The sequence below is a fragment of the Nanorana parkeri genome, unplaced genomic scaffold (genome assembly GCF_000935625.1).
Source record: "Nanorana parkeri isolate BGI_ZX_2015 unplaced genomic scaffold, ASM93562v1 scaffold904, whole genome shotgun sequence".
Lineage (NCBI taxonomy): Eukaryota > Metazoa > Chordata > Amphibia > Anura > Dicroglossidae > Nanorana > Nanorana parkeri.
The window spans coordinates 590,152-607,014 of NW_017307172.1; the positions used below are offsets into that span (position 1 = coordinate 590,152).

Here is a 16,863-nt window from a genome sequence, read left to right on the forward strand (position 1 = left end):
TTGCACCATAATTGCAAAAACGTGCATTTCTATCACTATTGTAGTATGTTAAACATGTTATGCATGTGATAACTCAACATCACAACTGCCAAATACAACATGGGTTCCAAAGGTCACCAAGGTCGGAGGCCATTTTGAATTTGGAAAAATATTAGAATTCATGGAAACATTTGCAGTTGTACATGTCTTTTGTGAATACATAACTTTGCTATTTATCTCGCTAACTAAAATATCTTTTCATGTGCTATAACCGGTTCTGATGCTTGGCCACCTTTATTGCTGCTTGCAGCTATATTTTTTTTCTTTTTAAAATAACATTAATTTAACCGTGTTTCAGAACATGGCAAAGTGTTGTGACGCATTGCCGCGCCTTGTGATATGCTGTGCTGTGATTAAATGTACGCCTTTATCATTTTATCACAACACAGTGCACAAACAATTTTTAACGCAAGACTTCAAATGCATTACTTCATTTGTTTACCATTTTGAAAAAGGTGCAATTTATATTCTACAAATATTTGTTATTTATTAACTCAATACAGCTTTATCTTTTAGATTAAGTTGGAAAAGTATTTTTTTGAGCAATGATACTGATTTTAGTGTGCTTTTATAAATTTAATTGAGCATTTTTATCGGTTTAATATTAATTTAATAAACATTTGCGCAATTATCGCAGGAACTTCAAAATTAGTAGCACCATCTTTTTATTATACCGGGTCTGTGCTTTTAGTAAATATATAACATATATGGGGAGGGGGGTCTATAACAAACGTTAGCAACACAGCAGTAGAAAATCAAAACAATGGGACAAATTTGAAAAAATGGTGTGGCCAGCTGAGGTTAAAAGCATTCTGAAGTGCTTGGCAGCAAAAGGATCATTTGCCCTCTTGGGTAGTTCTGGATTGGTGTCAACAGCGAAACCCTCCCCCTCCTAAATTGTACATTGAAACCTTTGCTCTTTCCAGATATGCCCCCTCTCTGAGTAATGGATTTTTTTTTTCAACTGCAATGCATCCTCTGCAGACACCCTAACTGTAAGGAAGGCCTTCAAAAGTCATGGCCACAGGATAAAGGTCCAGACAAATCGATAATATAAAACAAGAATTTGTAGAGGCTGAATTAAAAGCTAAGACTACTGCACTGTCCTAAACACTTTATCTACAACCCTCTTTAGATGATGCACAATTTGGAGAACATCTTTCAAAATTTCAAACTACATTACCAATGCCATGAACAAACTATTTTTTGGCGGGTTTTCACCACAGGTAGCGATGCTGGAAGCTTCTAGCCTACCTTGCAAACCAATAACTCAAATCTCCGTTAGATTTTAACACCTACAGAACAGACCCACAACAAGGTTATAACCACTTTCGAAGATTTTTTATTTTTTTTCTCATGTCTTTACTCCTCTAAAACCACTCGACACTAGACATTATAGCATATCTTGAAACTATTGCTTCCCCTCAACCCTTAAGAGAAGAAATCCAACACTTAAAAGCCTCATTAAAAGCTCAATAAATTGGAAAAAAAACATTTGCAGAGGTCCTGATTCCTGGGCTACTGGAACTATACACTGCAGCCTTTGATGTCTTTTCGTCTAACCCTTTCTATGAAAGAAGCCCTTCAAATTCTAATATCAAAACCCAAAAAAGTACTTCAACTTTGAGAATTCTACCAGCCCATTTTTTTTAATAGAGACAGGCAAAAATCCTTGCGAAGGATTAATTGTGTGGGCTAGTTACACTCAGGTGCGGGCGTACAAACAGTAGGTTGGGAGGTGCGTTTGGGGTGACATTTAAATAAATGGCAACAACACACCTCCCACACCAGAATGCGTGGTAGGTGTGATTGTGATTGCGTGGTAAAGTGTGTTAATGCACTGTACTAGTGTGAATGGGCCCTCAAAAACACTGTCATGCATACACAACCACAGACACACTGCAAAAAAATTGTAATTTTTTTTAAGATCCACCCAGTCTCCCTACCTTAAGAGAACTCGAGTGGATCCTCAGCCTGGGGGGTCCAGTGTGGACTGCTGTACTGTGACGGAGCTCCATCCATATGTGCATTGCTTGTACAGCTCCCTTGTGCGCCCTGTAGAGGTGCCTGGAGCCAGAATGTGACATCACTCCGGTCTAGGCAACTCTATAGGACACGTGAAGTAGCTGTAAGCAATGCATGTATGGATGGAGCTCCCTCATAGCTATAGCCACATCCCATCCCACCCCTATCTGATACTCTGCGCCGGGCAGCATATTTTGAATGGCTGATTGGCGCGAAAACTGACAGTGCTGCGCTAGGGGGAGGCAGAGGAGCCTCTTGCCTAGAAAAGTGGAAGGCATGCGGCGACCCACTGAATACGGGGTCGCGACCCACTTTTGGGTCACGACCCACCAGTTGAGAACCAAGGTGTTAAACCCAAGGCTTGTTTCCCCTCTCTAGGGGGACAAGACAGGGATACTCCATCTCCCCTATTATAGGCACTGGCAATAGAACCACTGGCACCAAGGCATCAGACAGACCTCAGTATTAAAGGCCTTAGATTGGATATTTTGAAGAGAAAATTTGTTTGCAAATGGCATGCCCCTATATCTGGAAGATCTTGGCCCATCTTTAAAAACAGCTCTAATGGTTGTTACTGAATACACCCCAAAACTCTAGGCTGCTTATCAACTAGACTAAGGCCTTGTTTACACCAAGCGCGTTCCAGGAGCAGAGCAGAGCACTTACAGACCGGAGCAAAGCTGCGTCCAATGTATTACAATGGTATTTTTAGCTCCAGTTCACATTGCAGCGTTCCGGTCCAGAGCAGGTTAAAAAAAACTGCAGCAGGCCCTATTTTACCTGCTCTGGACCTACTCTGGAACGCATCAAAAACGCGGCAAAAAACGCAGCACAACCCACTGCACTGCGTGCGCAGAAACTCATGCAGATCTGCTCTGCATTTGGTGTGAACAAGGCCTTAATCCCAAATCCTTCCACCCTACATATGAACAATACGCTCCTCCTTTGTCAGAACAGCCACCTGTCAGGAACCAGAGCACCTGGTGGTGGAACTGTGGTGCTTGGATCTGAAGCTGGTAGTTTCAGTGTCCACCAGCGGGTGTCTCTCAGCAGCCCTCGGCAATTTAAGTGACATTAACTACCTGCTGTCCGGCCGTTGTAATAAAGTGACAGTGGCTTCTTGAGGGCGGGTGGGCTTCTTTAGACGTCCTATCCTGTTCCGCTCGTGCCCGCCGCTAGGCGGCGCGCACGGGCTGGAAATCGGCTTTGAATGTAAACCAGCGATGGCTGTTTACATACAAGCGTTCGACCAAAAAATTGGGTAATAATAAATGTTTTGTAACATAACATAGGGAGAACAGGTTTTTTTTCAAAAATTTAGGTACTTTTTTTATTATACAGTAAAAAAAAAAAAAAAACCTGTAGTGGTGATTAAATACCACCAAAAGAAAGCTCTATCTGTCCCCAAAAAATGGTATAAAATTCATTTCAGTACAGCGTTGCATGACGGAATAAATGTCAGTCAAAGTACTGCAGCGCTGAATACTGAAAAATGGCCTGGTCAGGAAGGGGGTATAACCACCCCGGTCAACAAGTGGTTAAAGTATATATTTGTTTTCCTCCCCCAAATGTTAGTGTAAGCACTTACCTTAAATGATGTCTCTTAATTTGATCATCTTCTTTCCTGTCGTTTTCAGCCTCCTCTCCAGCGCTGCTGGGGGTCTCCGATCCAGCACAGACTTCTCTGTGCTTGCTGACACTTCCTGTCCCACGGTGTCCATAGACTTAACTTGTGTCTCTCCTCGTCTGCCAGAAAATCTGAACTGTTCATGTGCCCGCCCCATGTTACCTCTTTTGCTTGTATTGTATATAATGGTTTGTTTGTTAGGTGTTTTACGGATGCATCGATGCCGATACTGGGCATTTTCACGAGTACTCGTGAAAATGGCCCGATACTAAGCACCGGAATACATTTTAACCCCTTCGTGACTGACGACGTACAGTGTACGTCGCCAGCATCGGGGCTGTTTAAACAGACTCCTGGCGACTTTTGCCGCCGGGACTCTGTTTAAACTTGTAGAGCAAAGGGGCTGCCTGAAGGTCTTGCTGGGGACCTCAAGGCAGCATGCTGGGTACCTTGCAGCGCTGTTTACACCACCGCCGATCCAGCAACACATCTCCTCCTATTCCTTCTCGGCACTCGACAAGCCAAGGTGGCACCCGCACTCAGCCCCGGTGAGACCCTGCACAGCCCTGGTGAGACCCTGAACATCCTCCTGACACCCTTCACAGCCCTGGTGAGACCCTGTACAGCTCTGATAAGACCCCCAAGACTGTACACAGCCCTAATAAGACCGTGTACAGCCCTGGTCAGACGCATCATAGCCTCCCGAGACCCAGTTACAGCCCTGATCAGACATATCATTGCCTCCTGGGATGCCGCACAGCCCTAGTGAGCAACACATGAGTATTTAGCTTTATATTATTCTGCATTTCTGTATAATGGATTGCTGGGATTTGTAGTGCTCTATTGCTGGTGGTATACTGTTGAGTTGAGTTTGATTCTGGATTCTGATGCTTGGTTGAGATTGGTGGTCAGGTGTGTGGGTCATATCATAAAGGTCAATGTCGTAAAGCCCTTCTGAAGTCTAAAAACTGAATTCCAGTTAGCAAACAATATACTTTTTAGATACTTGCAGTTGAGGCAGACACACCTCTCCAAATACCTGATGATCCACCAGGTAAGCCCTCCATCTTCTGTCAGAACTATTGGGGCTAACAGGAATCAATTTAAAGGCCTACACGTATTATTTTACATATTATTACATAATTATTACATAATTATATATGGGCATCCTGGAAGCCCTTTTTTCTGTCTGTCATGAGGTGAATGCAAGTTCATTATTCCTGGTTTAAGATTCTCACAGAAAAGTTTTAAGAGTCTTACCATATAACTTCCCAGGTCGTAAATTGTGGGGTCCTAGACAATAAACACAAGATAAGGACTGACCATGGTGCCAAGCTGTGTTATTAAGAGATTGATGACCTTCATGTCTCAACTTAAGACAATGTACAAGAGACTGGAATGTTTAATTTTTTTCTCATTACTGGAAAAAGGGACTCATTTAAAAGTTGCCTTATCAATAAGTACCATTAGTTGCAAGAGATTATATTAGCAATAATTTCTATTGTATTATGATATTATATGAAGCATCTATATGCCTATTTCATTTAATCATTTCAAGTATATATTTTATAATTCTGTACTTTTATAATATCCAACCTATATTCATTATATATTGTTTGGTTTTACTCATTGAAAAATATTAGTATGTATTATTAATATAATAATATAATTAGGTGGATATACCAATGTATTTTTAGAATTTTTCTTTTTTGGAGAACACTTGTGCCTGGTACCCACATTCTTTCATTTCCAAGGTATTTGGAGAAAGAATGTTAATTGCATTGGTTTAGACCTTCTTAAAGCTGTATATCCATGAAGAGATGGCCAGATGGGCAGATGCTGTCACAGAATAGACCACCCTATTATATTTATGGTTTTGTCCAAGGCTTAGAGGTTATCTTTTATGAAAATAGTAGAATTTAATTAAAAATCCAAAACTCTTATACAGTCCAATAGTGCCCCCTTTAGGTGATTGCGAGGAAGAGGTACATAGTAAAATGATGCCCCATCTGACGTTATTAATCACGTGGAAGACAAATCCACGCCCACATTTCTTGGGGATAAAAGTTTAATGGAAGTTGAGAGCAGGGGAGATCCAAAAGAAAAGCAGAAAGGAAGTACATACCAAGGGTACATACCAAAGGTCGGAAGCTGATGACGGCTGACCAAGGGAACTGAACTAAAGGGAACTGAACTAAAGAGAACCTGACCATCTCTTGTTGCTGAACTGAGACAAAGCTGACATCTCTCAGACAAAAAATTTAGCAATTTTTGGTAAAGTATAAATTTCTATTTTTCTGTAGGCAATTGACGAGCCATATATCTATCTGACTAGACCATTTAGTCCTCGTAGCATCTAGATTGAATTGAGATCATTTTAAACTGCAGTATATATTATATCTTTCAATCTTGGGGAGAAATACACAAATCTGTATAATCTCCTGGAAAGCTAATTTCAGTTTCTAGTCAATGGTTTAGTTATGATGTATACTTAAAATAATTTAGTGGAAATTTGTCTTTACCTTGAATATAGTCTTGGCTTATAGTCAGTCCTGTGCATGATGTCACAAATATTGCCCATGTGCTGTTAGAGTAGAATTGGAGCTTGAGAATATCTGTTGTCTGAGAGAAATCATGTGTCAAATCTGCACATTTTGTTTCGCTACTGAGAAGCTACTCATTGCATTTAAAAAGTTATTTCATTGGTTACATTGATATTCTTGGAATAATATGGTTATATTTTGCACATTACCTGCGTTATCAAAATTATTGATCCATATTCCTTGTTTGTCACCAATTATATTTGTATTATCATTATGCACTGATTTTTAGTTAATATATATATATATATAATTGCATACATAGAAAAACTGTTCATTTTAGCAGTATAAACATTCTGACACTTCCATTTAACATACTTAATACCCATCTGACGATTCAAAAGTCAAACCCTCCTACAACCCTTTGTCCACAAAATGTCATAAGTCTCTTGCCCTATTATACAAGACTGAGGACAAATAATCAATTCCTCCATGATGATATGGGCTCATCCGTAACTGAAGCTCAAAAGGCCTGCTTACTAGGAATACATCCTGCCTCTGATATACAAACTTATACCAGTATCTGCTTGTATGAAACATTGTGTATGGCAAGGAAGTTCATAGCAAGACTATGGATTCAAGCCCTGCCCACAGTAGTCCAATGGACACATTATGCTAATGATGCTCAACCATATAAACACCTAGGGCGGAATTTATCAAAACTGGAGCAGAAAAATCTGGAGCAGTTGCCTATGGCGACAAATCAGCTTCTCTCTTCAGTTTGTTTTGTTTGATAAAATACCCCTCACAGTATATAGGCATAGGGGATGCAAAACTAGATATAACAAAGTCTCAAATAGATAGATTTTTAGACTTCTACCTGCAACCCACTATTGCTTGATGTCTAAACTTGGTTATTTTGGAAACCACTGGCTGGACACGCGGATGGCAACCCAAGCAATTATTTCTCTTGACTTTAGGTTTTCAGCATTATAGTATGATATCAAGTCCTTAAGAAATGACACACTTTGCTTTAATTTAAATTGTTTCTGTTAAAAGTAATTTAACTTTTCTAGGAGAATTTGGGAAAATGGAATTACCCCCATCGATCTGCCCCCTTTAAACTGATGTCTTCACTTTCATCTTAATTACTTGAAGATAGTCTTTAGTCTTATTGTAATGTTTTGTGAGGATGTGGATTCAGTCAAAATAAGTAGTAACGTACAAATTATTAATTTTTCAACCGTACTAAAATCAAATAAAGTAATTGATTGGAAATCAGGAATGAATAATAATAAATATCAAATCACTAGCACCAAACTAAAATGTATTTACACGTATGCTAGAAGTCTAGCAAACAAATTAGAGGAGCTTGAACTGATGTTACTTGAAGAGGACTTCGACATAGTGGGAATAGCAGAAACTTGGCTAGACAGCTCACATGATTGGGCAACTACTGAACGAGGGTACAACCTGTTCAGGAGGGGCAGGGTTGGTAGGAGGGGAGGGGTATGCATATATGTTAAAAAAACAACCTAACTGTACACATACGATATGACATCACGGCAGATAGTAGTGATAGTGTTGAGTCTATGTGGCTAGAACTAGAGGACTGAATCTAGTGGTAAACTTATTGTGGGTGTGTGTTATAAACACCCTAACATAAGGGAAGAGGAGGAGTCTCGCCTACATTCCCAAATAGAAATAGCTGGGAAGCAGGGAAATGTTGTATTAATGGGGGACTTCAATTATCAGGATATTGTTTGGTCAAATGAACCACACATTCTAGAAAGGCTGGCAGTTTTCTAAACCGGTTGAGGGAAAATTTAATGGACCAGATGGTTGAGGTCGCAACCAGGAAGAATGCAATTCTGGATCTGTTAATCACGAACAATGCAGACCTCGTTGCAGGATAATTACCTTAAATGTTGGGAACAGAAAAGAGAAGTGTGTTAGTTTGACAAGAACACTAAATTTCAGAAAGGCAAACTTCTATAAGCTGCGTCACCTAGTGTATGACACTAAATGGGACAACATATTTTTAACATTGAACACTAACGGGAAGTGGTATTGTTTTAAGAATACATTGCATAATGCTATTACCAAGGGCATACCATCGGGTAACAAAAATAAAAGATCGAGAGCATAGCCTGCATGGCTGAATAAAAAGGTAAGACAACACATCAAAGACAAGAATCAGGCTTTAACAAAATAAAAGATGGGAGGAAACTGCAATAGCATTCCAGAGCTACAAGGAATGCAATAAGATATGTAAATGTGAAATCCGGGCAGCTAAAATAGATTCCGAAAAGCATATTGTCACAGTCTGTAAGAGGAAAACCCCCAAAAATCCTTCCTATATGTAGGCCCATGTAGACCCAATAAAAGATGAGAAGAGGAGTTTAAATCACAAACGACCGGGAGAAAGCTGATGTATTAAATTAATTTTTCTCTTCAGTATACACTCTAGAAAAAGACGGGTTTAATGGAGGTAAGAATGTGAGTAGCTCAGTGCGTCAAATACTGCAGTGGTTGACGGTAGCCGGGGTTCAACAAAGACTTGAAAAATGTAATGCAAATAAATCGTTAGGGACAGATAACCTGCACCCCAGAGCACTTAAAGAGCTTGGTAAATCTATAGCAACACCACTATTCCTCATCTTCATGGACTCGTTAGTGACTGGAAGGGTACCAAGTGATTGGCGTAAAGCTAAAGTAGTACCAATATAAAAAAAAAGGTTAAAGATTCCAACCTGGGAACTGCAGACCAGTCAGTCTAACATCAATAGTATGCAAACTGTTTGAGGGAATGTTAAAGGACTATTTAGTGGATTGTGTTCGTGACAATGGTATAATAAGTGATAATCAGCATGGATTTAAAAAGGATCGTTCTTGTCAGACCAATCTACCAACATTCTACGAATAGGTGATTAGAGATCTGGATAAAGGAAAGCCAGTGGATGTTGTTTACCTGGATTTTGCAAAACACAGTGCCACATAAGCACCTAATACTTAAACCTAAGCTTAAATTTATGGGCATAGATGAAATGGTGTGCACATGGATAGAGAACTGGCTACAGGAACAGGTCCCAATAGTATTGATAAATTACTCTTTCTCACATTGGTATCTCCGTCAGGGGGATCTGCTGGCCTCCATCGACATCAAGGATGCCTACCTTCACATGCCCGTTTGTGTCATCAGTGATATCTTTGATTCGCGGTGGGGGAAGTGCACTTCCAGTTTGTGGCCCTGCCTTTCGGCCTAACATCGGCCCCACGGGTGTTCACAAGGGTGTTAGCCCCACTTCTGGCGCTGTTGCGTTGCCGGGGGATCTCGATCGTGGGGTATCTGGACGATCTTCTTCCGCGGAAGGAGTCGCAATCTTCTCTGGTGACAGCTCTGGTGGTCACTGTGCAGTCCTTGGAGGAGTTCAGATGGATCCTGAACTTCCAGAAGTCTTGTCTGGTGCCTTCTCCACGACTGGGGTATCTGGGCCTGGTTCTGGACACTGTGGCAGCCCAAGTTTTTCTTCCTCAGGACAATCTTCTGAAACTCTGTTCCAGCGTGCGTCTGTTGTGGACTCACCGGATTCAGTTTTTGCATGCGGGTCCTGGGCCTCATGGTGGCCTCCTTCGAGGCGGTGCCCTTTGCACAGCACCACATCAGGACTCTTCAGAGGGACATCCTGTTACAGTGGGACAAGTCCCCCCTATCCCTCAGTCGGTGAAACCAGGAGTATGGTCCCTACACCCAGACATTTTTCATCGGCTTTGTCTTCGCTGGGGGACACCGGATGTGGACCTTCTGGCGTCTCGACTCAACCTGAAGGTGTAGAGGTTCTTAGCCCGGACTCTGGATCCCTGGGCGGAGGCGGTGAATGCCATAGTTGCTCCCTGGGAACCTTATGGTCTGGTTTATGCCTTTCCTCCACTCTACCTGTTGCCTCGGCTCCTGCGACGAATCGCGGCCGAAGATGTCACAGTCATCCCCGTGGCCCTAGACTGGCCTCAGTGAGCGTGGTACGTGGACGTGGTGCCTCTGACTCTGGGTCTTCTGTCCCAGGGGCCTGTGTTTCTTCCTTCTTTACCGTCGCTGGCTTGACGGTGTGGCTGTTGAGAGCCGGGTCCTGAAGGATCGGGGGTTGTCCGATGCGGTCATTTCCACAATGCTCAGGGCGCGCAAAGCGGTTTCTAGAAAAATATACCATTGCACGTGGAGGGCCTATGCTGCCTGGTGTGAGGCTGGGACTCTGTCTCCGCGTTTGTTCTCAATCGGCAGAATTCTTGCCTTTTTGCAGCGCGGGGTGGCTCAAGGGTTGACATGAAGCGTGGTGAAGGGCCAAATTTCTGCATTGCTATGCTTTTCCAACGCACTTGGCGTCTAACGCCTTAGTTTGCACTTTTGTTCAGGGGGTTATGCGTATTGTTCCCCCTGTCCGCTCGCCTTTGGCGCTGCGGGATCTGAATTTGGGGCTTTCAGTGTTGCAGGAATCTTCCTTTGAGCATCTACGGAAGATCCCGCTTCTGTCTTTGTCCCAAAAATTGCATTTTTGGTTGCTATCACTTCCGTTTGACGGGTGTCTGAGTTGGCTGCCTTGTCCTGCAAATCACCGCTGCTTGTTCTACACAGGTACAAGGCTGTTCTATGGCCTAGACCGGCCTTCCGGCCTAAGGTTGTGTCGGCTTTCCTTCTGAATGAGGACATTGATTTGCCTTCCCTGTGCCCGAAACCGGTTCATAGGAAGGGAGGAGCGCTCCAATGTTTGGATGTGGTTAGCGCTCTCCGTGTTTGTTTTGAAGCTACGGCTTCTTTCCGTGAGTCTGATTCCTTGTTCGTGTTCACGCCGTGCAGGCGGCTACCATTTTTCGGTGGATTCGCAATGATGTTGTTCAGGCGTGCACCGTTAAGGGGCGCAAGCCTCCATTTCCTGTCACTGCCCTTTCTACTAGGGCTGTTGGGGCATCTTGAGATTTCCGTCATGGTGCCTCTGTTTCTCAGGTTTGTAAGGCCGCTATGTGGTCTTCCATTCACACCTTTGTCAAGTTTTGTAAGGTGGATGTTTCGGCATCGGCGGATGCTGGTTTGGGGTGCAAAGTGTTGTAGACGGCTCTTTAAGGGTTTTTTGGGGAATTTTAGTTGTTTTGCCCATCCCTCAGTGTGTTACTGCTTGGTGACGTCCCTACTGTGCAAGATCTACGATCTGTTGCCCGGTGTCCTTCAATGAACAGTAGAGAAAGTAGGAGTTTTGTATTCACCGTAAAATCCTTTTCTCTCTGTTCGTTGAAGGACTATCTCTATAGGTTGGACTCGATGGACTTTTTTCAACCTGACTAACTATGTAACTATGACACAGGCCCCGCCCTCTCTTATTGGGTGTACACTCCTAACTGCTTCTTAGTAACTGGAGACTTGTAAGCAGGTGAGGGGTTGGGCCACTGGCAGGGGCCGCCCCTAGGCTGTCTTTCTCTTTTGTAATGTGCCTAGCGTCCTTCTCCTGCAGGTGGTGATATACCCTACAGTACAGGATCTACGATCTGTTGCTCTGTGTCCTTCAATGAACGGGAGAGAAATTTCCTTTTGTGGGTTATACAAAGAACACGGATGTTACTATCGCCTTGTTCTTGGTATCATTTTAAACAGCAGGCAATTGCTGTTTAACTACAAGCAATCCCGTTGGATCGCTTGTACAGTGCGGCGCTGTGTGCACCCCCCAGGCTTCGCTGTCCCCCGTGTGGTCCCGGGACCGGCATGGCGGGTCTCCGCTGACCAATGGGAGGGAGATCAGCAGGCTTCCAGCCACTGATCTCTCCTCTGATCACTAGACACGGGAGCGATGTGTATTACATCACTTCTGGTGTCACTGTGTACATTCTCCGGCTCTTAAGAGCCAGGAGATAAAGCTGGGGAAGCAGATGTATGCTTCCTCAGCTTCTTTGGGGTCCCTAGGTGACCCCGATGTCTCCATAAAGAGGACCCGTTACATTACATAGGGGGCTTCTTAGCCCCCCCATGTGATAGCAATACAGTATTAAAAAAAATTACAAAATGAAAGTAAAAAAGCAACAATTTCTTTTTCAAGTTCCCCCACACGCACGCACATACTACGCAAAAATGTGTCGGGTGCGTCTACGAAAATTGTGCCACACATGTTTGTACACGTCGTGAACGTTGGAGTAAGAGCAATAATTCTAGGCCCATTAATCACTAGTAACACTAAACTGATGAGCAGTAAATGCTTTTAAAGCAGGGGTCTCAAACTCAATTTACTCGGAGGCCACTAGACAATTTTTTTAGTCCTGTGGGGGCCGCGACTATATATGGTACCAGTGTTAATGTCTGCACATGTTACAAGCGGCAACTGTCACCCATTCAAGTTAATGATCAGGTGACAGCTGCTGCATGTAAACGCCTGCGTACCGCATGTACTCATATGTGAAAGGATTACATGCAGTTAGGAATCAATGACTCTCCCTGGATACACAATCGTGTATCGCTGCATGTAAACGCCAGATGAACACATAAAATACACCCCCCTTCCAAGCTCCCCACATAATAATAAACCCCCCCAAGCTTTGGCCGGAGCAGCTCTGCAGTCTGCATCCGACAGAGATGCAGACTGTGTGGCTGCTGCCGCAAGTCAGGTACGCAGTCCATGACTGCGTACCAGACTTGTAAGCTGGCTGCGGGCCACATAGTACCGGCCCGCGGGCCGGCACTTTGAGACCTGTTTAAAGTGTCGCCTATAGAAGATTTGGGGAATTGGTGTTTTTTTGCAGATTCATGTACGCAATTTTAAAGCTTGATATGTATCTATTTACCCGGCGTGACCTGTCTTTTATATTTTACGCAAAAAATAGGTATTATATTCTGCTTCTGCGCACTAAATTTAATTTTAGTGTATTTTATCCTAAAAATACTGGTTTGATGAACATTTGTGCAAATATTGCCCGACCATAAAAAAATTGCAAATAGCATTTCTTTTTTTTTTATTCTACAGGGCCTCTGCTTTCAGAAAATATAGAATTGTTTGGGGGTGTGAAGCTGTTTTCTTGCCAAAAATGTAGATTGTATCATGTGTGTGCAAATATCAAGAAATGGCTCTGGTTAGCAAGTGGTTAATTTAGGGTGTTGATCTTGGAATTCAGTAAAAAAAAAAAAAAAATCAACATTCAGGACAGAGTCAAGTCTTATCCATTACAGCTATAGCACAATTCTCCCCAAAATCAAAGATAACATTTTGGGTGGAATTAGAACTACAATTTGAAAAACAAATAAGTGGCAGGCTAAAATTAAAGTAACTCACATCAATAGCATCTCTTTCAAATACCCGCAGTTGCAAAAAAAGTTCTAGCTTTATTTTTCTCTCATGAAAAAGTTCTTCCATCTGCGATTGGGCTTCATCCAGCTGCTGAAGAATGCTCTCTATATGATTAATAGAGCTGTTGTGTGGAGTCTTGTTACTGGAAACAGCTGAATCTCTGAAAATGAAAATATTTTTTTTTAAATATGTTTACTCCAAATTGATTAAGTACAGAACCAATGTATGCATAACATAAATAATTATACCATAAAGGAGTAAGCTAAACCTGCCATAGCTATAGCCTAATTAAACTATGTGCAGAGTCAAAAGCAGAACTATTAGGTGCCTTTACATACATACCAGTATAATCTTGAAATGCTGAACTCTGGTCTTTGGAAACCCTGTGAAACAATATGAAAATACCATTGTTTTACAAAGCTAGCATGCATCCCACAATGCAAGGTGGGCAACTGGTTCTCCAAAACATGAAGTTGGTACCAGTGTTTAGGGGGGTATAAAAGGTGCCTGGTTACTGAGTATACCTAAAGTTTGAATTCTTCTACTAGGTTATTGATGTGCAGTTTTATTTTTAGGGCTGATCAACACAAAAACTGTTATTAGGCAGATGTCGCGGGCTAAGACTGTCATAATTAGGACTGTTGAGGACCCCAAATGCTGTAATTGGGACTGGAATCTCTAAGTACTTGTGAGCAGGGTATCCTAATAGCTAAAACTAAAGCAGAGTAGAGGAAGGTTAGAAAGCTTTCACAAAGCTGTAAAACTACCTTATGAAGCATCATCAACATTGACCCTACTTCAAAGTTAACAAGTTATCACTATAAATAAAAATAACCAAGCCAAAACACATGCATTATTTGTCCTAACGGCCAATATAATCAGTCTTAAAAATAACCACTGTTATGGCAAATAAAGGTTACAGCTTAGTGAGCTAAGCTTCTTATGTCTGTGTTGACAAAAATAAATACTACTAGAAACTAGGAGGTGCACGGGGCGTGGCCTGGGGCTCGATGTAGACGGACGTGCGGTGGAGAGCTCTCTGTATTGATCCTCGATTTACAGACTCATTCTGATACCTGCGATCCACAACTTGCTCTGGTGTCCCTTCGGGTGTGCCGACAGCCTCGATCTCGGTCTACGCCGCTGCGACATGAAGAAAGCAGGTAAGAAAGAAGCAGCTGCTCAGGCCGGCCTCCCGCATGATGGAGGCGGTGCACATGACCCCCTGCTTACTCCTGACAAGGCGGCGCGCAAAAAGCAGCCGGGACACTGCGGCTCAGTTGGAGAGATTTGCCAGGGACACTGGGACCCCAGGGAAACAATCAAAGATAGCTCCCATCCGTGACAGCAGCGTTTCCAGGGACTTATTGGCCCCCTCTCCCTCATCCTTCTCGCAGCGTGATCAATCAGACAGCCAGGAGGTATCAGTGGACAAATGAGTACTGCATCCAAGCGTGCTAAGAGCCCCAAACCTCAGAAGACAAAAAATAAAGTGCGTGAACCCACCATGTCAGATATCTATTCTGCTATTCAGACATGCAACTCCTCCCTTGCCTCCTTGACGGATCAAGTACAGGGAATGCATGCTGATATCACGTTTCTAAGACATGATCTACAAAAGGTCAGGGAAAGAACGACCGCTGTGGAGGGCAGGGTCAGCGATCTAGAAGATCTTGCTACTCCCCTGGTAGCTGATGTTAAATCAGCAATGCCTCGTACCGCTACTCTCTCTGACAAAACTGATGATCTTGAAAAACGTCTACACAGGAACAATATTTGTGTTGTGGAAGTTCCTGAACGTCAGGAAGGTAACAACGCAACAGATTTCGCAGAGGCCTGGCTGCTCGAGACTTTTGGTAAAGGGTTCTGGCCAGTCCTCTCCCTCCTGGCAATCCGCCTAGACCTCTATTGATCCGACTGCTTAACTACCGTGACAAAGAACGCATCCTACGTAAAGCCCAAGACATGGGTGAGATTTCCACTGCAGGCTCGAAGATCATGCTGTTCCCTGATTTCTCCCAAGAAATCCAGAGAAGACGTGCTAAATTCCAAGATGTTAAGAGACGACTTCAGCAGCTACACTTTCCCTACTTGATACTCTACCCTGCTAGACTTCGAGTCGTGGCTGACGGCGAGACCCATTTCTTTTAGGGTCCCTCTCAAGCTTCATCCTGGCTGGATAAATTAACTTAGAAAAAAACACCTAAAACCTGATGTAGCGAACCCTGTGGTCATAATTGGGATATTTCTTCCTTCTCAGGTTGTGATATCTGTGGCCTGGCCATACTCTGAGGATCTCAACATACCTCATATTTAGATGAGTGCATCCCCCCCCCGGTTTGGTAGCACTACCTTTGCAGCTCTAATGGATTCTACCATCTCCATTGTCGGAGCCTCCAGAGGAGTTTTTCCCCCAGTTTTTCTCCCAAGTGGAATGTTTGTTTTCTTTTGTTTTGTTTCTGTTTGCGTTTTGCAGGTTCGTGTAATCACCAAGGCCTGAGGCTTCTCCCACGGCAAGGACCATGCATGGATACTCGTTCGGCTCAGTGGGAACCAGCATTCTCTACCACACCAGAGCCCTTATGTGTAACTAATTTTATTTTTCCTTTTTGTTCATTGGACCATGTTTTTGATATGCCGTCCTTTTTCATTTTTATGGAACTTTTATAATGTCAGCATGTAATTTAGGACTTGTATCCTGGAATGTCCGGGGACTAGGTGATGTTAAAAAACGTAAATTCTGTCAACAGGTTTTTCACTCCTGCTTCTCCACTTATGCCAGAGTAGTGTCCATCCTAGTACATTTGAATGTCTCGTTCTCCTGTAGGTGGGTGAGGGTGGATAGTGGTGGTCGCTATGTATTTCTCCATTGATGTGTATTCGGAAGGGACTGTGTTATTGCTAATGTATATATACCCCCCCCCTTTACACTAATGCGGTTCTTAAGGACCTTGCCACATTTCTGGCTGATAAGCTCCCCATCCCCGTTTTGGTGGTGGGTGACTTTAACAACCATATGGATCTTGCTCTTGATAGATTCCCTAGTACTGGAGGAGGTCCTTCGCAGACAGCATTTGCAAAGCTGTGTGCGGAGATGGGTTTGATAGCTGTATGGCGTACTAGACACCCGACTGAATCCCAATATACATGTCACTCCAAAACTCATAGCACACTTTCTCGTATCGATTATGTACTCGCTACGTCTGAATCCCTGCCTCTCATCTCTGAAGTTACTGTTCAACCCAGATGCCTGTCAGACTACTCTCTGATAGTTGTGCGACTCTCTTTTGAGCATCCACTATCCTCAGCCCCC

The 16,863-nt window shown here is 43.0% G+C and overlaps 1 protein-coding gene across 1 annotated transcript in view; it reads right to left on the reverse strand.

Moving 5' to 3' along the window:
• LOC108794847 (triple functional domain protein-like) overlaps positions 1–16,863 on the reverse strand; it is a 660,684-nt gene that overhangs the window by 540,645 nt on the left and 103,176 nt on the right. The window contains exon 6 of the mRNA XM_018565963.1: positions 13,536–13,710. Coding sequence (XP_018421465.1) covers positions 13,536–13,710 — 175 coding nt within the window. The remainder of the gene's footprint in view (positions 1–13,535; positions 13,711–16,863) is intronic.